Source organism: Gopherus flavomarginatus, chromosome 1 (assembly GCF_025201925.1).
Source record: "Gopherus flavomarginatus isolate rGopFla2 chromosome 1, rGopFla2.mat.asm, whole genome shotgun sequence".
Lineage (NCBI taxonomy): Eukaryota > Metazoa > Chordata > Testudines > Testudinidae > Gopherus > Gopherus flavomarginatus.
The window spans coordinates 130,501,709-130,523,119 of NC_066617.1; the positions used below are offsets into that span (position 1 = coordinate 130,501,709).

General features: G+C 45.9%; 1 protein-coding gene across 1 annotated transcript in view; it reads right to left on the reverse strand.

Moving 5' to 3' along the window:
• The window catches only part of TTLL12 (tubulin tyrosine ligase like 12), a 61,995-nt gene that overhangs the window by 31,847 nt on the left and 8,737 nt on the right, over positions 1-21,411 (reverse strand). Inside the window, exons 2-3 of the mRNA XM_050919810.1 lie at positions 10,002-10,186; positions 1,041-1,239 (exon numbers count right to left, since the gene is read on the reverse strand). Coding sequence (XP_050775767.1) covers positions 1,041-1,239; positions 10,002-10,186 — 384 coding nt within the window. The remainder of the gene's footprint in view (positions 1-1,040; positions 1,240-10,001; positions 10,187-21,411) is intronic.

Genomic DNA, 21,411 nt, shown 5'->3' on the forward strand with positions numbered 1-21,411 from the left:
GGGAAAGAAGGGAAGAGAGAAAACAGACACCCCTTACAAGCATGCTATTAAAAGAATGCTGCAAGACAGAAGGGATTAGGGGCTCATGCTAAAGCTGTATTACTGTGCTCTATTTCAACTAACCAAGATTTATGATTTTCCAATGAAGAACGAACTGATGACAGTATGAAAGTCAAGATAATTTTAGATTAGCAGAAAGTGTAGAATAGTAATAATAATACCCAGCTCTCATACAGTGCCTTTCATCAGTAGATCTTGAAGTGCTTTACAAAAGGAGGTCATCATCATCATCATCCCCATTTTAAAGATGGGGAAACCAAGGCACAGAAAGGTCAAATGACTTGCCCAAGGTCATCCAGCAGGCCAGTGGCCCAACCAAGAATAAGACCCAGATCTCCCGAGTTCCAGTCCACTACTCTTATCCTCTAGGCCACTTTGCCTCCCAGAAGAGTACGTTTGAAAAATAAAAACAAAAAACAAAACAAATGAACACTTAAAGGAGTTATTCTAATATTCCCTTTCACAGCTTTGTTTGTCTGCATACCTCATCACAGTATCTATCAGAACACCTACGCTCACTGTAGTTTACAAACAACGTATGACTACTGACTGCTAACAAACACCCTTAATGCAAGTTTGCTTGCCAACTGTATGCTGCCTTATTTTGTTTTAAGAGAGAGTTGATTCTCTTGTAAATTAAAAGAAATGTTTAAGAAAGGAAAAACAACCAACAGATTTCTCATTTTTCTAACTCCTCCTCTTCGCTGAATATGCTTCCTTGTTACATGAAACTATTATAGTTTAAGAGGGAAACCTTTATGGGTACCCCCTTTGTTAAAATGTTGGCAGCTTGTCACTGCTTTTTACAATTGCAAGGCAATTACTCTCCCTCTTCTGAGCAGCAGTCCATTCTTAAATGGCTCAAAAGAAGTGTTTTCATATTAAAGAGAGACATCTGTATTAGTTATCCATGTGTTGGTATGATTAAATTCAGGATCCAGCAGAGCAGTTCAATATCCTTGATTGGAGGAGTCACTTACCCCTTGAGACAGCTGGTAGGTCTGGTTGTATTTCCACATTTCTTGCAACACCTGCTCAATAGCTCCCTCATCCGCGACCTCTCCATGAAAGTCTATTCCCATGAGGTTTGCCATTCTGTGAAGCAGACCGGGAACATGCAACAGCTGCTGGCGTGCATGTTCAACACGGTATGTCCAGGCATGGTCGATAAGGAAAATGCTAAGGACAGAATTTTAGTACTGTTACAACAATACGCCTCGTCAACACACACACACACACACCACAACACAAGATGCATTTGTTGAGAAAGGCTATGCTTTCTTGCAGAAGGCTCAACAGCCGAGTTATTTCTTCACCAAAATAAGGCAGTTTTTTTGCATCGCTAGAAGTAGGATTATCTTCCTAGTAATACCTTCGGCTGAATAAAGTGTACTGTTCAGTAACTATAGTTTCCATAAAAGGTATGGATAAAAGGTCAAGTACAGAAAAAGGAACTCATAGTTTACAATCCTGGCTCTCCTCTGAGGCCTCTGATATACCAACCTTCCTGCCCCCAATCTATAAAGTGGTGCTAGTAATGCTCACCTTCCAATGAGCCTGTGAAGAGTAATTCATGTTTGAAGAAGGAAAGTGCTACATATTTAGACTTGACAGGATTAGATTTTTATTGGTAAAATGTCAATTTCACCATATACACACAAATCAACAAAAAAAATTCCTATAATAATTTAAATGTACAGATAAGCAAAGTAAGAAAAATGCTGCTGAAGAACTTTGTCAATATATACAAAATAAATAGCCTTAAATCAAACTATCTGTGTTTTAACGGCTATAACTTTTTGAGCCCCAGTGTCTACTGTTATTAAATACTGGCTGACCCCATTGTCCGAAACACACCACAATGTCCTAGAACTGTGAACATTTCAACAGCTAAAATAGAAAAGAAATGCTTAAAAATAAACATTGATATCATTCAAAATTATTTAAAAAAATTGAATTCTCCCAAGCCTATGCATATTATTGGAACACAGTATTTAATAAACTTATTGTTATAACTAATTATGGAACTACTGGGTAAGATCACATTGCTCGAATAACCTCAGACACTACAGAAAGAGAGAAATGCAGGAGCATAACTCCTCAACCCCACTTACTAGAAAATCTCAGTCTATATTTTTATAAGCCACTCAAGAGTCATGAACATCAAATTCCCACTAGTGTTAAAGTGTCACATCTCATTGATTGCTTTAAAAAAGTCTTGCTCTAACACCTCAGAAATCTAGTTTCAAATTCTAATTAGGTCACAAATGTGTGGATGTTCTGGTCCTAATCCAGTCACACACACTTCAACTGGTTGGTAGTTTACATTCAAAAAAAGCATAAAGCTATTTTAGCTGGGGTTTCAAAGATCAGAATTTAGGTGTGGGAGTAGATTTATAAATGACGGACTTTTAGTAACCGTCCTCCACTATGCATCTGCCTGCTTGAGCCTGTGCTAGAAGTCTCTATTTATAAATATTAACTTTAGATGTGGAACAACGACAGGTGCTCCCTGACTCCAAGTCAGTGTCCCCACGTTCACTCCCCGGTCCATAATGAAAACCCCTGGGTTGGTACTGCTGTGTAAATCAAATCTTCCAAGTACTTGAAAAACAGACGATAGAATGTTCTCTGCAGTTTTTGGTTTCCTGCTCTCAGAATCAAAGCACCTGCTCCACCATGTTGTGACTATGTAATGAACAGTTACTCCCAAATAGGCAACCTTTCTGTAATCATCCAGAGAACGAGGGTAACCCCTTCACTCACTGTACCAAGAATGTTTTTCAGCTCTGTGGAGATTTGTTCTCTTTTTTCTTATGCCACAAGTGCAGCGTGCCGGGCTAATGTTGTGGAATGTGCACACACATCCATTTGACCATATCTGGCATCCATGTTAATCAAACATTGAGAATATGCAAGGAAGCCCTTGCCACTGACTACCTCGAAAGGTACTATGTCTGTTGCTATAAACTTCAATAATTCCTGAGTCACACTTGTCTTTATGTCTCATCTGATAGTGATACATTGCTTGGTAAATATCTTCAGCAAACTGGATCCCGATTCTGGTCTACATTTATGTTTAAGTAATTTTAAAGTACCAGTTTTATGGTTACTAAAAGTACAAAATGTTTTACATTGACACATGCAACATATCCAGCCACAGTATCTCCCTTTTCATCAAGAAGGCATCTGAATGTATTCCAAATTGGTGATTTGTTTTTTTCATTGCCCTTCAAACTGTATGCACTAGTACTTAATTTCTTTCTCCATTGACCACTGGCTTTTTAAATACTGAGTATGGAAACTTTTCTGGTGGCAACCAACAAGGAAGTGCAGAGGGGTGATGCAGTGATGATTTCAATTTGAGCTGATGAACTGTGATTAAAAAACAAATGTAAGCTTTCACTGGTATTAGCTGAATCTGAATAAATGGAGTGCATGGTACATAGGGTACAAATTGCATGTTACAAGCTATAGAGTGCATGGTGCAGAGTGCACCACACAAGGTGAATGCCTCATGCAGTCATATAAACCAGTGCCTCTTGATAGTCGTCCTTCTGTGCACCCAGTAAGCATCATTAAAGGAGCCTATCCTGTCAACTTAAGGGTCAAGGGTCAGTTCTTGCTCAAATTATGCCTTCACAGATGCATAGGACAATTTGCATAAGTGTGATGGCTAAACTTAGCCCTGAATTTCTCTTGTACTGTGGAGATCCCTTGCTAGTGGATTTCATTTCCCTTAGGCAGAAGTGGTGGTGTGGCTGCTGCATTAAATGAGTTTCTAGGTTGTATGTTCCTAGTTGCAAAGCTTTGTTGAGATACAAACCTCTCATTATGCCACACTTGCTGTATTTCCACCTTTTCTGGAAGTGGGTTCTCAAAAGGCAGAGAAGCAGTTGTCTGAAGCTCATATGCTCCCAGGTCTACAAGATTAAAAAACCTGCACTGCCTTTTCACAGCAAGCCCAAACCAAGCCAATCCCATTTCGGAGGCACTGGCAATCACAAAGACAAAACCAAGCCAACACTTCAATGACAAAGCTACTTAAAGAAAAACAGGTGGCTTCTTAATTTAAATGAATGGGCAATTACATCCACAAAGAAGCCAATAGATAGGCTTGCTAAAGCAGAAGCTTCCCCACTCCAAAGCCCCAAAACAAACAGGCTACTTAAAGAAATGAATAGGCAATTAAATAACAGAAGTAAATAGACTTTGCTGGGGGCTGCCTTGGCAAGTTTAGGCTGCTTCTGGACATCAGCAAGGAGCAATTTAACACCAGGCTGAGCAGGTGCGGCTACTTAGCCGAAAGTGCCTTTGGCTGTTTGAAAGCTTGCTGGAAGTGTTTAAATGGCAGGCTAGACTTTACCAAGGATAATATTCCCGTGATCATAGCTGCGTGCTGCACTTTGCATTATCTGTGTGAATCGAAGGGTGGAATGATTGTTACTTGCTGTCCCCTGCCCTGAAGTGCAAAGACACCAAAATGAGAGCAGCCCGCACTGTTGAGAAGCGAGTGGCCATAGCACTGTGAAAGCTTGCAATACTTGACAGCTACCGGTCAGTCGGGAATCAGTTTGGAGTGGGCAAATGTACTGTAGGGGCTGCTGTGCTGCAAGCAGCCAACGCAATCATTGAGCAGTTGCTATCAACGGTAGTGACTTTGGGAAATGTGCAGACCACTGTGGATGGCTTTAATGCATTGGGGTTCCCTAACTGCGGCGAGGCGACAGACGGAATGCATATCCCCAACTTGGCGCCGGCATACCGTGGCGGCCAGTATATAAACTGCAAGGGATACTTTTCCATGGTGCTGCAAGCACTGGTGGATCACAAGGGATGTTTCTCCAACGTCAACGTGAGATGGGCAGGAAAGGTGCATGATGCTCGCATCTTCAGGAACTCTGCTCTGTTTGAACAGCTGCAGAAAGGGACTTACTTCCCAGACCAGAAAATTACTGTGGGGGATGTTGAAATGCCTATAGTTATCCTGGGGGACCCAGCCTACCCCTTAATGCCATGGCTCATGAAGCCCTACACAGGCATCCTGACAGTAGTAAGGAGCAGTTCAACTATAGGCCGAGCAAGTGCAAAATGGTGGTGGAGTGTGCTTTTGGATGTTTGAAAGGGCATTGGCACAGTTTACTGACTTGGTAAGATCTCAGCGCAACCAAGATTCCAATTGTAATTGCTGCTTGTTGTGTGCTCCACAATCTCGGTGAGAGTAAGAGGGAGACTTTTATGGTGGGGGGGGAAGTTGAGACAACTCACCTGGCTGCCAGTTTTGCACAGCCAGACAACAGAGCGATTAGAAGAGCACAGCAGGGCACGCTGGGCATCAGAGAAACTTTGAAAGCCAGTTTCATGACTGGCCGGGGTGTGACAGTTGTGTTTGTTTCTCTTGAAGTTACCCGCACCCTATTATATATAAAAATAAAAGGAAAATAAAGTCAGAATTGTTTAAAAAAAACCTGTTCTTTATTATTTGATGCACAACGCATTGAGAGAAGTTAGAAGGTAAACGGGAGGGTTTGTGTTAGGGATGTGGAGGAGGAGGGAAGGACAAGTCCAGAAACCAAATCAAAAAAGTTCGCATATGCCAGCTTTCTGCTGCTTGGGCAATCCTCAGGGGTAGAGTGTGTGGGTCCCCATAGCCTCCTCCCTCATGTTCTTGGGTGTCTGGGTGAGGAGACTATGGAACTTGGGAAGGAGGGAGGGTGTTATATAGGGGCTGCAGCAGCAGTCTGTGGTCTTGTTGTCTTTCCCACATTAGATCCGCCATACAGCGGAGCATGTCAGTTTGCTCCCCCATGAGCTTGACCATAGCGTCCTGCTTGCTCTCATCACGTGCCTCCCTCCTCTCTTTGTGTTCCTTTAACCTTTTATGGGACTCCGCAATTGTTTGCCTCCACGCATTCAGCTGGGCCCTATCAGTGCGGGAGGACTGCATGAGCTCGGCGAACATGTCTCAAGTTCGTTTTTTCCACCTTCCAATCTGGACCAGCCTCTGGGACAGAGTAGATGGGGCCGTGTTGAAACATTTGCACCTGCAGGAGGAGAAAAAGGGATGGTAGTATTTTAAAAGATACGTTGCAGAGCAAAAAGGGGGCACTTTGATATGAATAAGCCATCACACACAGCTGGGGAACAGAATTAATCTTGCAGGCAGCCCCTAGGGGCATGTGGGGTCTGCTTCTTCTACATTCATTCCAATGCTTTCAAACTGCCGGGTCCCCTTTCCCACAGCAAGCAATGCCTGGTGGGTTTGCCATATAAAAGGAGGGCCTGCGGGCTCTCCGGGATGATCGCTGCACACAACAACCATAGCCCTCCCCTCCCGCCCTTGGCTCTGGTCAGGTTCAGAGGGGATGAGCCATTTACTCTAAACGCGAAGAACCCAGCACGGCTGGGTTCCTCCCCCACCGCGTGGCTCTGATCAGGCTCTCACCTCACTAGAAGTTCCTTCTCCAGGGTCATGGAACAGGAGCCTGCCTGGGGAGTGAGGAGAGGCTATTGAATCCAGCGCCGAGTTCTTGGCTAGGGGGGAAAAATGGATTCCTCACTTGCTGCCTATGCGCTGTCCTCCTCCTCCTCCTCTTCGTCCTCCAATGTCTCTTCCTCCTTGCTCCATGCAACTCCCCTCTTGCAGGTGTCCATGGACAGTGGTGGGGTAGTGGTGGTGTCACTTGCTGTAATTGCATGGAGCTCACGGTAAAAGCGGAATGTATGGGGCTGTGACCCAAAGCGCCCATTTGCCTCCCTAGCTTTTTGGAACACTTGCTTGAGCTCCTTGATTACTGTATGATACTGCTCTGTGTCCCTGGAGTAGCCTCTTTCTGTCATGGCCCTGGAGACTTTAGCATAGATATTTGCATTCTTTTTTTGGAACAGTTCTGCCACAACAGACTCATCTCTCCAGCATGCAATGAGATCCAATATCTCCCGTTCGGACCATGCTGGGGCTCATTTGCGAATCTGGGACTGCGTGATCTCTGCATGATCACTTGTGATGGTGGACTGTGCTGATGGTCACCTGTGATGTTGGTGACCAAACAGGAAATGAAATTCAAAAGTTCTCGGGGCTTTTCCTGCCCACTTGGCTAGTGCATTGGAGTTGAGAGTGTTGACCAGAGCGGTCACAGGGGAGCATCCTGGGATAGCTCCCGGAGGTCAGTAACATCAAATTGCATCCACAATACCTTTAACTTGGGACTGAGATCTTGATTTAAGCCCTACTCCACTTGCCGAGGTGGAGTACAGAAATCGAAATAAAGAGCCCTTTAATTCGAAAAAAAAAAAACAGTTGGTCATGTGGACGGAATCTTTTTTTTCTCCGAAATAACTCTGCTAATTCCGAAACAGGCTAGTATAGACCAGGCCCAAGAGTGAACTGTGTGTCACCTCCCTGCCACACCAGTCTCTCTCACTAGAAAATTCCTCCAAACTCTACCAATCTTAACCTTTCCTAGGTTAACAGTAACAGTCACTGACTTCCAGCCCCAGAGCTCCATAGAGATGTCTCCCTGCAATGCACAGCCCCATAATTGTACATTCCCAGAAGATACTAAGGTTGCTGCTCCTTTAAAGAGTCAATACGCTGCAGCTCATTAATTTAATTGGGGTTTGACAAACACTTGTTTCAATCACAATACTGAATTAGTTTATATTAAAAGTTAGACAAGCTTATTAAACAAGAAGTCACAGGTTTCAGTGATACCAAGTACAAGGAGTTAAGACAGAAAGGGTTACAAACGAGTAAAAATACGATTTATAATAGCCAAGACCTAAATTAATAAGTTACAGTCTTTGTTCGAGATAGTTTCCTCACCATCTTCCTTTTCTAGGAACAGCTGACTAGCTCTTAGTCAGGATCTTCACACAGTCCAAGTTCCTGGCTTTTCTCAGGTGAAGGATAACTTAAGGATTTGTTCCCTCTCTGTATACAGTCCAGTAAATCTTTGAAATACACCCCAAGATGAAGTTGCTTGTCCCTGCTGGGTGTGGGCACCATGCTGTCTGGTGCAGACATCATGCTGTCTCCCGGCCCCCACTGATTAGTTTTACAATGCAATGATTTCTTCCTGCAATCTTTGATAAAAGGAATAACACACTGAATTTGGCCACACCCTGGTGTGAGATGTTAGATATTTTGGAGAAATCCTATGATTATACATAATTCCACATATAGCATTCTCACATACATTTCACAGTGATGTTACCAACTAATGGGTTATTAGTTTTTAAAGGATACCTCCTAAGGCATATATTGTCCAGATATCATTGAAGCAGTGTGTAAGGCAGGGGTCAGCAACCTACAGCATGCATGCCAAAGGTGGCACATGTGCCAATTATGCCTGGCACACGGCTGCCAGCCGGGGTCCCGGCCACCAGCCTTGCTCAGCCTGCTGCTAGCTGAGTGAAGGGAACCCCAGGCTGGCAGGAGGCTGAGCGGGGCCGGCAGCCAGGACCCCAGACCCCAGGCCCCCCGGCTTCCCCCTCACCGCACTTGGGTTCTGCATTTCCCGGGAGTGTGAGCTGCCGCTGCTGCTGCCCCTTCCACAGCTTCCCCCCCACTCCCCCCCCCCCCCCCAACTGCCTCAGCACTCCACATGGAGCTTTGCTTCCACGTGGAGCCAGTATTTGACCAGCATGGGCATGGTAAGGAGAGTCCCCGGAAGCAGTCAGGGAGCAGGGGGAGGGTTGGATGGGTCGGGAGTTCTGGGGGTCCTGTCAGGGGGTGGGGAGTGGTCAGATGGGGCATGGGAATTCCAGGGGTCTGTCTGGGGGCAGGGATGTGGACAAGGGTTGTGGCAGTCAGGGGACAAGGAGCGAGGGGGTTGGGGGTTCTGATGGGGGCAGTCGGGGTGAGAAGTGGGAGGGAGTGGATGGGGGCAGGGCTGTCCCCTCTTTTTTGATTGTTGAAATATGGTAACCCTAGGCGAGGGGGATACCAAGGGGGGGCACATGGGGACTGGCGCCCACATACATCCACTGCAGCCTGCAGCAGCTCCTGGGCGGGTGGGGGCACCGAGCTGCAGCCTGGGCAAGAGGGGCGGCAGGGCATGGCTGCTCCCCGCTTGCGGCACTGCCGCCTTTGTAGGACTGCTGCCCCCCTGCACCGTGCAGGCTCCTCCATGGCTGGGGCTCGCTGGGGCCGCAAGCAGGATGCTCTGGCTCTCTGGTGCCTCTGGAAGGCAGCTCCTCCCTGCCGAGCTGCTGCAGTGGCCCAAGCCCAGCAAAGCCAGTGAGTGGACTTGGGGCAGGGACCAGTGGGGTGGGAAGAGCCGTGCACCCTCCAGGGGAGTTCAGGCAGGGAGGAGGGAACCTGGTCTGAGGAGCAGCCCACGGGCACGGCTGGCCCCTGGGGTCTATAAAGGATTTGCCCCTCAATGAACTGATAGGGGGGAGGGGGGGAGCAAGGTGGAAGTTTTGCCTAGGATGCAAAATATCCTTGCACCGGCCCTGCCCCAGAAGGTGCGTGATCCCCAAGTTAAGAACCACTGCACCAAACTGATAAGATCTGCATTTTCACTTAATTTTAAATGATGCTTGTTAAACATTTAAAAAAAAAAAACTTGTTTATTTTACATACAATAGTTTATAGACTTAGAGAGACCTTCTAAAAACATTAAAATGTATTACCAGCACACAAAACCTTAAATTAGAGTGAATAAATGAAGACTCGGCACATCACTTCTGAAAGGCTGCCAACCCCTGGTTTAAGGTATGAATACACGGGATCGCATAAACCAAATGCCATTTGTGAGGCTCATTTTACAAGATGTGGCCAGTTCATCTTTCTGAGACAACTAAATTTTTCAGTAAAGATTCATTATGGAAAGGCAGTTAAACCAACAAGTTTCAGAATGATTGACACAATCAGATCAGGAGTTCAGGTTATTCAAATAAGAAGATCTGGTATAAATTCTAAGACTAGAACCTACCTATTGGGATTTGCTGCTTGTAGCCCATTCTCATTTGTTACGATAACTTTGTAACAGAGTTCGTTTCCAGGATTTGGTTTCTTTTTCAATTCGTCTTCAATTTCTTCATTATCATCATCTTCCTCCTCCTCCTCCATTACCTCCTCTACTTGCATTATTCCAAAAAACTCACCAGCATCAAACACCTGAGAATGAAAGCACCATATAACCAGAAGCATTCAGTTGAAGTGGTAGCGCTACAATCTATCTTGAAGTTACCTGATATACATAGCTCAACGTTTAGAGGTTCTGGTCAGTCAAGTTCGGCCTGTGATTGAATAAACATTTTGCATTTGGAAAGGAAGAGGTGGACAGTCCACAGCACTACTTATTCTCTCATTTTGGGGAGGTTTATTAAAAAGATTCCTTAGTTTTAAAAGATTCTTTAGTTTACTACAAAGTTAGGTCAACGTAAGCAGCTTTGCAACAACATAGTTGTGCATGCATCCCACTGATGTAATGGCCCCATTACAGTGACACAGTAACACCATCGCCTCGAGCAGTGTTGAGCCATGGTCAATGTACTTGCACTGCATTGACCTCAGGGTAGACACTTCATTACTTAGGTCAACCTTAACAGCCCTCTAGCAGCTGTCCCACAATGCCAGGGGCTGTCTGCTCCAGTCACAGTTGTGAACTCCACTGCCTAACGGTCATGGAAACCAGAAGGCTGCACTCCCCTTTAAAGACCCTCACCTTTTCCCTGATTGTCCAGCTTGGTGAGCACACCTACCAGCTCTCTGTTGTGTGCAACTGCCCAGCTGACCATGCCAGCCCCATGTTCCCAATGCACACCAGCGTGGAGTAGACAGGATCTCCCGGGTCTATGGGGAGAAGAGGCTGTGCAAGCAGCTACTGACCAGCCACAGAAACATGGACATCTATGAGCAGATTACCCTTTCTCCTGCATATGACAGGCATGAGCAGCAGTGCCATGTGAAAGCAAAGGAATTGCACCAGGTGTTTCAGAAGGCCAGGGAAGTCAACAATCAATCTGACGCTGAGCTGTAAACTAGTGGCTTTTACGAAGAGCTGTATGCCATATTTTGTGGAGACCCCACTACCATCCCACAGACCACCCTGCATACCTCCAAGAAGCTCATATCACAGGCCCCTGGTGTGAACAATGAGCACGAGGAGGAGGATGGGGGAAGATGTAATTGGGTGGTCCTGCTATGTCATGAACCAGGATCTGTTTGAGATTCCACTGTAGTCTAGTCAAGCATGAGCGAGCTCAATCCGAGGTTCCTTCCTCTGCATAAGTGTGTAAATTTATTTCCCGTTACAGGGATGGCAATCCCAACTTAACAGGACACAGCTATCGACTTGCATTAATTTTCTCGTACCAGAAGAGGAAGCGATACAACAAAGAGACATAGCTTAGTTATTGGCTTTTCATTCCTTATAGAGACAGACAAGGGGAGGGGGGCATCACGGGAAGCAGTTTCTTTATATCCCTTGAACCCTCCTGGGATATCTTAATGAAATTTTCATGGAACTACGCTGCAAAGTTCCCCCAAAGGTTTCTAGGGAGGGCTGCCTTATTTCTTCCTCCACAGCAGGACACTTTCTGTATGTGATAATTTCAGTCCACGATAACTTCAGCAGGCACCACTGCAGTACAGAAGCTAGCAGCACATGGGCCCAGGTGGCTTTGGGACGCCAGCAGCAGCTGTACTCTCTTGTACCTTTGTCACCCTCTGGAGAGAGGCACCAGCTAAAAATCACCCCTGCCTGTGAAAAATGGTGCCAGTATTCGGTGCTATTGCCATATACTCAGTTTCATGCAACCAAGAAATTCCCTCCTCATTTCCCTCACCCCTGGTGGGCTGTACTCACCATGGCTGGAGCTGCGCATGGTGCCATACACAAGCACACCGAAGCAGACGTGTCAATGAGCACGTCTTGTTTAAAACTTTATGGGAGCCAAGGAAGGGAGTTCTGAATCTTAAGTTTTGCTTTCCATTACATTCCACTAACAACATTTTATCTGTGTGTTTTAGCTGCAGCTGCTGCCATCGTGGCCTTGAGGATTTTCCCCCTCCACACCCATGGAATGCTTGAGTCAGATAAGGAGGAGAAAGAAGAGGCTTCGGGATGATGTGTTCAGTGAGATCCTGCAAGACAGTGCTGCATCAGACTGAGCACAGGACCTGGAGGATTAAACTAATCTCTAGATAGCCTGGAGAAGGAGAGAGTGGACAGGAGAAAGGCTCAAGAGTCCCAGCAGGAAAAGAAGAGGGAGATGCACCAGGACATAAATGGGCCTCAACAGCAGCAAACACAGACGCTGCAAACTCTTCTGGACATACAGGTTCAACAATCGTGGGCTTGCCTCCATTTGGAGTCCATGATGAACTCTATTATGGCACCTCCCTACACCTTCCCTCGATATTCCACATGGCATCAGGGGTCATATCCCTACCCCTTCCACTCCTGTCAGGGGAACACTACAGATCACAGCATCACATACAGCAACAATGGCTCTCACAGGTCAGCATACATGTAGGCAAAATGGACATGATAGTTCTTTTCCCTTGTTAAAGTCTGTTCCATTAAGTTTTTAATATATTTGCTTTTAAAATTGCACAGATTTTTCTTTGCACTGGTTTTATTACTGTGATGGTCTGTATCCATGTATTCACTCTGTGCATACTACGATAATCTTTGTACAAGGATGCCTTTGAGGTGTCATTTGAAAAGTCATAACTCGCTGGTCAATACTGTCCAGTGAAAATGCGTGGGGCAACATTGTATGTTACCAGATTCAGAATATGTCTTAGTAACACCATACAGTGGAATCTGGGGAGTGGCCAAACCAATTCCTCAGAGACAAAAGACAAGTGGATGCCTCAGCCAGGTGCCAGCAGGTCAAATGGGCCAACACATGCTTAAGTGGGTATTCATTGGCAGGAATAGGGACATGGGTCAAAACAAAACAAAACCTACATATTAAAAAGAAACAGCTTGGGGTTCTCGTCCAGAGACTTTTTATCTCCTGAACCTCAGCTGGAAATGCTTCTTATAGTTCTTTCCTTTTTGTTCAAGAAGAGAGGGCAGATGCCCCAAATCATTCCTCCCTTTCTCTCTACCTACAGCATCCGTGAGACCTGAAGAACAAAGGAAGCAGCATTGCACTGGGGGAGGGATCCTGACTGAAAGAAGTTCAGCTAGTAGGGCTGCCGAAACACGTGGGGTGAGTGAGTTGGCTTTATTCTAGTTTGTTAAGTTAGGCATTAGTTGAGTTTTGTTTTTCTTGTAACCAATTGTGACTTTTATGCCTCATTACTTGTATTCACTTAAAACCAATCCTTTTATAGCTAATAAACTTGTTTGATCTAAACCAGTATGTTTGAATTGAAGTGTTTGGGAAACTCCATTTGGGATAACAGGATTTGTGCATCTCCTTTTCTATTAATAAAATAATAGACTTTATATGAGCTTGTATTGTCCAGGAGAGATCTGGGCAGTACAAGATGTACATTTCTGGGGAAAGTCTGGGACTGGGAGTTTGCTAGTGTCACTCTCCAGTGTAATTCAAGAGTGGCTGGCTACAGCACTCTCACACTATAACCGAGAGTAACTTACATGCTGGGGGCTGTGGCCTGGTCTACACTACGCGTTTAAACCGAATTTAGCAGTGTTAAACTGATTTAACCCTGCATCCGTCCACACAACGAAGCTCTTTATATCGATATAAAGGGCTCTTTAAACCGATTTCTATACTCCTCCTTGACGAGGGGAGTAGCGCCGAAATTGGTATTGCCATGTCGGATTAGGGTTAGTTTGGCCGCAAATCAATGGTATTGGCCTCCAGGCGGTATCCCACAGTGCACCACTGTGACCGCTCTGGAAAGCGATCTGAACTCGGATGCACTGGCTAGGTAGACAAGAAAAGCCCTGCGAACTTTTGAATTTCATTTCCTGGTTGCCCAGCATGGAGCGCTGATCAGCACGGCTGGCGATGCAGTCCCAAATCCAAAAAGAGCTCCAGCATGGACTGCACGAGAGATACTGGATCTGACCGCTGTATGGGGAGACAAATCTGTTCTATCAGAGCTCCGTTACAGAAGACGAAATGCCAAAGCATTTTAAAAAATCTCCAGGCTCTGTTACAGAGTCCACAGCACAGTGCTGTGTGACAAGCGTAACGGAAAGCCAAAGAATCAAATGGACACTCATGGAGGGAGGGAGTACTGAAGTCTCCAGCTATCCCACTGTCCCCGCAGTCTCCGAAAAGCATTTGCATTCTTGGCTGAGCTCCCAATGCCTGAAGGGTCAAAAACATTGTCCTGGGTGGTTCAGGGTATGTGTCGTCAATTTACACCCTTCCCCGCCCCCAAAAAGGGGAAAAAAATATTTCTCGCCTTTTTTCAGTCACTCTGTGTCTACTGCATGCTGCTGGTAGACGGGGTGCTGCAGTGCTGAACACCAGCATCCCCTTCCTGGTGGATAGCAGTCATATTGTACCGTCTGCCATTGTAATCATCAGCCCGTGAGTGCTCCTGGCTGGCCTCGGTGAGGTCGGCTGGGGGCTCCTGGGTAAATAAAGGAATGACTCCCGCTCATTCCCGGCAGATGGCACAGAACGGCTGGTAACCGTCCTCATCATAGCAACTGGAGGCTGAGCTCTATCAGCCTCCCCTTTCATGTCTAAAGAAAAGATCTGTCCTGCCTGGACTATCATAGCAGCTGGAGGCTGCCTCCCCCTTATTTTATCTCATTAAAAAGTCAGTGTTTCTTATTCCTGCATTCTTTATTACTTCATCACACAAATGGGGGGGACACTGCCATGGTAGCCCAGGAGGGTTGGGGCAGGAGAGAAGCAACAGGTGGAGTTGTTGCAGGGGCACCCCCTAGAATGGCATGCAGCTCATCATTTCTGCGGAATCTTTGGGGCTCTGACATGGAGCAGCTGTGCTCTCTGGTTCTCTAGTACACTTGCCCCATATTCTAGACAGGACTGACTCTAGTTTTAGACAAAACAAAGAAGGGAATGACCCAGGGAGTCATTCCCATTTTTGTCCATGCGCCCCTGGCCGACCTCAGCGAGGTCAGCCAGGAGCACCCATGACAGCAGCAGATGGTACAAAATGACTGATAACCGTCATCTCATCGCCAATTTACAATGGCAGACGGTGCAATAGGGATGGTAACCATCTCTGCTACCTTGCAAAGGCAAATGAATGCTGCTGTGTAGCACTGCAGTACCGTGTCTGTCAGCAGCATCCAGTACACATACGGTGACAGTGACAAGGCAAAACGGGCTCCATGGTTCCCATGCTATGGCATCTGCCAGGGCAATCCAGCGAAAAAGGGTGTGAAATGATTGTCTGCCGTTGCTTTCACTCGCGACACTGTTTTTGCATTGGGATCTCAACCCAGAAGGCCAATGGGCAGGGGAGACTGCGGGAACTATGGGACAGCTACCCACAGTGCAACACTCCGGAAATCGACGCTAGCCTCGGACCATGGACGCATACCACCGAATTAATGTGCTTAGTGTGGCTGCGTGCACTCGACTTTATACAATCTGTTTTACAAAACTAGTTTATGTAAAATCGGAATAATCCTGTAGTGTAGACATACCCTGTGTGTGGGCAGACCAGAAGTGACAGCTCTCACCGCAAAGCAGTGTAAGAGGCACCCCAGGTTAGAGAGCGGAGACACAGCTGTTCTACAGTCCAGACTGTATCCTGTGTATGTCAGTTACTGAATAAAATTCTATTCTTTTAAAAATAAAAATTCTTTTAGTTTACAACATCTGCTGCAGAGTGCCTAGCAGTTCTGAAAGAACACTTGTTACAATGTAACAACTCACACAATCAGTGACAGTGTAATAATAAGTGTACAGCAAACACCACAAAATTAATAGGTGCATGGACAGTGTTATATTCCCTGATGTACACCAAGCACCACATAACTCTTAACAGGACCCAAAGCAGCCAGGCCAGGCTGGGCATAGTATGCTACAATGCATTACTGTGGTTCACTGTTAAAGTACTCTTTCAGTGCCTCCCTGGTCAACATAGATCTGCGTTGAGCTTTTCTAATAGCCCTTGTGTCAACCTGTTCAAACTCAGCAGACACCTGCTCCACCTCTGTCCTCCACGCTGCCAGCAATTTTTCCTCCTTTGCTTCACAGATATTATGCAGGACACAGCAGGGGACTACAACCACTGGAATGTTTTTTCACACTGAGATCTAATCTTGTGAGTAAATACATGTCAGCATCCCTCCAGTCTACCAAAAACACATTCAACTGTCATTCTGCACCTGCTGAGCTGGTAGTTGAATCTTTCCTTGGTGCTGTCGAGGTGGCCAGCGCATGGCTTCACGAGCCACGGGAAGGCTGCGTCCCCCATGATCACTATTGGCATTTCAACATCACCAATGGTAATCTGCTAGTTGGGAAAGAATGCCCCTGCTTGAAGCTTTCTGAACAGGCCTGTGTTCTTAGAGAGGCAATGTCACATATCTTTCCTTGCCAGCCCACACTGATGTCAGTGAAGTGTCCCCAGGAATCCATCAATGCCTCCATAACCACAGAAAAGTAGCCCCTTCATTGATATACTTTGTGCAAGGTCATCTGGGGCCAAAATAGACACACACATGCCATCTATTGCCTCACCACAGTGCAGAACCCCACTGCTGCAAATCCATCCACTCCTCCACTGTCAGCGCATCTCTCATTCTGGCGTCCCTGCACTGGAAGGCTGGGGTGAGCTCGGCACACAGCTCCAGGAATGTGACCTGGCACGTCTGAAAGTTCTGCAGCTACTGCTCGTCATCCCAAGCCTGCAGTACAATGTGATCCCTCCAGTCAGTGCCCGTTTCTTGGGCCCAGAAGCGGCACTCCACCATCAGCAGCTGCTCCATGAACTCCACCAAACATCTTGAATTGCTTCTTGCTAAGCCAAGAAGAATCAAATCAGCGTGGAACACAGCAAATACAGTAGGATTGTGCATCCTGTGCTTTTTAAACGCTTACGAGAATAGTGCAGAGCCGTGCATGATCCATGCTTCTATCAGAGATGGTGGCCAACAAGGAGGTCTGTATACGTTCATCGGATTTTTTATTTTTTTTTAAAAAAGGTGCAAAAAAGTTATGGAATATAAAAAGGACAGTACAGGATGGAAGCAGTTGCATGCTTAGAAATTGACCCCTGGCTCCCAGTCATCACTGTGCTACTCGTTTGTCCCACCATGCATTGCCAGAATTTCCCAAAAGACAATGCATCGCAAAATGGTAGATTGGATATTGGGCTACCTACCCATGGTGCACTGCACTGTGCACTGATGCAAGCACTCCTGAGGAGTATGCACAACGCCAATGCAGGAAGCCAAGTGTGCACACGCACAAGCGATACATTAACTGCTGTGGCTTTAAGTTGAAGTAACTTGCATTGATCAAAGCTTGTAGTGTGGACATGGCCATAGACAGGAAGTTCTTGTTCCACAATCATTAGTAGTTCTGTCCCTTTGTCCCATGTCACAAAACTCTTTAGAAGCTGAAAATACAGGGCCAAATTCACTTGTGATTTAACTCCATTAAATTCAACAGATTTAAATCTGCCATGAACCTAGCCCTAACCCAGAGGTTCACAAACTTCTGTACTGGTGACCCCTTTCATATAGCAAACCTCTGAGTGCAACCCCCTTTATAAATTAAACACTTTTAAAATATATTTAACCCATTATAAATGCTGGAGGAAAAGCGGGGTTTGGGGTAGAGGCTGACAACTTGCAACCCCTCATGTAATAACCTCATGACTCTCTGAGGGGTCTCAACCCCAAGTTTGAGAACCCCTGCCCTAACGTGTCTGGGTATAGGATACAAGACCAATCAATGCAATTTGTTCCCTAGGCTCTTGATGGTGTTGATGCATAACAGGGGCCCTGATTTAGTCCAAGAGGAAGTCTGCCTTTACAGTCAGCTCTCAAGTGGTAAGAAAGTTTTCAGCTTGGCTTCTGTTTACAAGTTATATTATTAAGAAAAAAGCATTTTACATTATAGGCTAACTTGGTGAAATGCATGTTTACTCACCCTTGGGCATTCAGAATGATTTCATGCAGTGCTGCTAGTTAATTTCTATGCACTTACCTCTATTACTGTGGTCAAGAGATTTTCTGGGGTTTGTTTTCAATCCTTCCTATCACAGCTGCAGGATCATGATCTAGAGTCTAGACCAGGGGTAGACAACCTATGGCACAGGTGCCAAAGGCGGCACGTGAGCTCATTTTCAGTGGAACTCACACTGCCCGGGTCCTGGCCACTGGTCTGGGGGGCTCTGCATTTTAATTTAATTTTAAAAACCTTATTTACTTTACATACAACAATAGTTTAGTTCTATATTATAGACTTATAGAAAGAGATCTTCTAAAAATGTTCACGTGTTACTGGCATGCGAAACCTTAAGACTCGGCACACCACTTCTGAAAGGTTGCCGACCCCTGGTCTAGACTAACTACATAGCTTATGAGATAAGTCTTCTCTGAGATCCTAGCAGATGTGAACTTGTATGTCTGTCTGTTGCACAACCATGAAATGTCTCAAATAGATCTGCTTTTACGGTTTCCAAGGCCAACGTACACTTTTTAAAAGTAAAACAAGAGATTTCAGATCTGACAGAGACTTAGCACAAAAGCTGCTACTTCTGCAAGCCAGTTAGGTACACACTGTGATCAGGCAGATCACTAGTCCTCTCCTCATTGTTTAAGAAGGCATTAGAATTACTTGCACAAAGCTAATCTGAGAAAAAAAAAGTGTGGAAAAAACTGAAGAATTATTGGTTTAACATGTCAAGTCTGGGAATAATACCAAGCCCCCAGAAGTCTCACTAATTCTAAAGCACCGACAGTTTCCTACCTGAGTGAATTCCCCTTAAGCAATGAGTTTTTCTTCACACCTCACAAACCAGTGTTGCTTCAAGGTAATTATTTCTATTAATCCTTCTAGCACGAGAATTGGAGAAAACCAACCAAGCACCTGTGAAGCAAAACTAGTCAGGAACCAGACTTGCTACAGCAGGTTACCCTAGAACAAGGGCGGGCAAACTTTTTGGCCCGAGGGTCGCACCAGGTTTCGGAAACTGTATTGAGGGCCAGTTAGGGCAGGGGGTCGTGGCCCGGCCCACACCTCCTATCTGCCCCTCCCTCCCGCCCCGGGACTCTTTCGCCATCCAATCCTCCCTGTTCCCTGACAGCCCCGCTGGGGACCCCTGCCCCATTCACACACACGTTGCTCCCTGTCCTGATTGCTCCCTGCCGCCCCATCCAACTCCCCCTCCTTCCCGACTGCCCCGCCGGAACCCCGGCCCAATTCAACCCTCTATTTTGCCCCCCCAACACCTATCCAAACCCCCACCCCCGACCACCACCCCGAACTCCCGGCCCTCTATCCAACCCCCCCTGCCCTGGGCCCCCTTACTGCACTGCCTGGAGCACCAGTGGCTGGCGGTGCTGGAGACGGGCCACGCCACTGCTGCTGCCACCATGCAGCACAGAGACCGGTCAGGCCAGGCTCTGCAGCTGAGTTGCCCCAGAAGCTCACAGCCCTGCTGCCCAGGGCACTGCGCTGGCAGCAGAGCAAGCGAGCTGAGGCTGTGTGGGGAGGAGAGACAGCAGAGGAGGGGCCCGGGGCAAACCTCGCAGGCCAGGAACTCAAGGGCTGGGCAGGACAGTCTTGCAGGCCAGATGTGGCCTGTGGACCATAGTTTGCCCACCTCTACCCTAGAATGTACATCAAGTGTACAGGAAAAGGAATAGTGGGTGGGCTGCTACGGTGGAAAGATGGGAAGAAGAAGATGGAAAAATATCCAAGGGTTTTATAGTATAGCCCGTCACTGGAGTATCTGAGCCCCATCCATGCAAAATCAATAGCAACAGCAAAATCCCTCGTGGATTTCATGGAGTCTCCGGCACTCCCCCTCTATGGGCTCAGAATGCTGCTTCGGGTAGGGTATTAGTTATGTGTTGGCTAGAATTACATACATACTATTTGAGTAAAGATGACTAGAGTTTTTAAAGCAATATTACTGACATCATATTTTATTTAGGAATACATTTGCTGTTACATGTTCCCCAGGACCAAAGAGCTAGTAATTTCCGTTTCCCTTTCATGCTGATAATCACTGTTGTAGTTTGGATTGCAGTGGAAGATACAGTTGTTTAGCAAGAGGTTGTGACTTTGTTTAACCAGTATTAATAAAAGGAGAAACCTCCAACATGCCAATTTTTTGTGTGTATCTATAGGTCAATATTTTGTAGTTCACTGGGTTACCTAGTAACTGAGAAGGGATTACATTTCACACTTAACTAAAGCTTTGTTCCTCTGGCAGCAGTTTTCCTGATCTGCTCATTAGCTTACTCGCCAGCTCAATAAACTCACACAGTGTAAACTCATTATGAATTAAGAAAGAAACCAGCTAACACCCAAAACAACTTTACACATTTTTTTTAAAATGACAAGATATTAAGATGTCTGGAAGTGAACAGTTAAGGAATCCATCCACTTCCCTGCTTCAATATTATCCCTCATCACTCGCTATCACCTTAACTGCTTACCCAATCCACTTACAGTTAATTGTAGAGCGAAAAGCAGATGTAAAATTAACAGAAGCTACTGATGTTCTATTTTGTTTCTTAAATATCCAAAAGGAAAATATCCTCAGGGTACATTAAGTGATTTAAACATTATAGGTTCTTGCATAGTTGAGGCCCCATGTAACTGAGATTCTGTGGCAATAGATGTTGCCACAGAATACAACCCTTGCACACCGAAGTCTGCCCCAAAAATCTAAGCTTTTTGAATTGAAAAAGTTCCTATCCCTCTTCTTGCCTTTAAGTCTATGAGACCATCTTGACTGTCTAGTCTGACCTCCTGCACATCACAGACCTTGACCCACCTATTCCTGTAATAGATGTATAACCTCTGGGTGAGGTATGGTAGTCCTCAAATTGTAATTTAAAGTTACAGAGAATCCACCAATTACTCCAGTTAAAACTGGCAAATGATGTGTGCCCCATGCTGAAGAGAACATAAGAATGGCCACACTAGGTCACGCCAATGGTCCATCTAGCCCAGTATCCTGTTTTCCGATAGTGGCCAATGCCAGGAAGGCAAAGAAAAAGAATATCCCAGAGTTTCTGCCAATATGAGCTGGGGGAAAATTCCTTTCCGATCCCAAATATGGTGAGCAGTTGGACATTGAGGATGACGGCAAATCCCCACCCAGACACCTGGGAAAGTACTCACTGCAGTAACTCTGAGCCCTTCCCATCTAGCGTTCCCTCTCTGGCCAACAGAGGTATTTGCTATTAGCAGTTGCAGATGGGCCAAATGCTATTGTAGGCAATCTCATCCTACCAT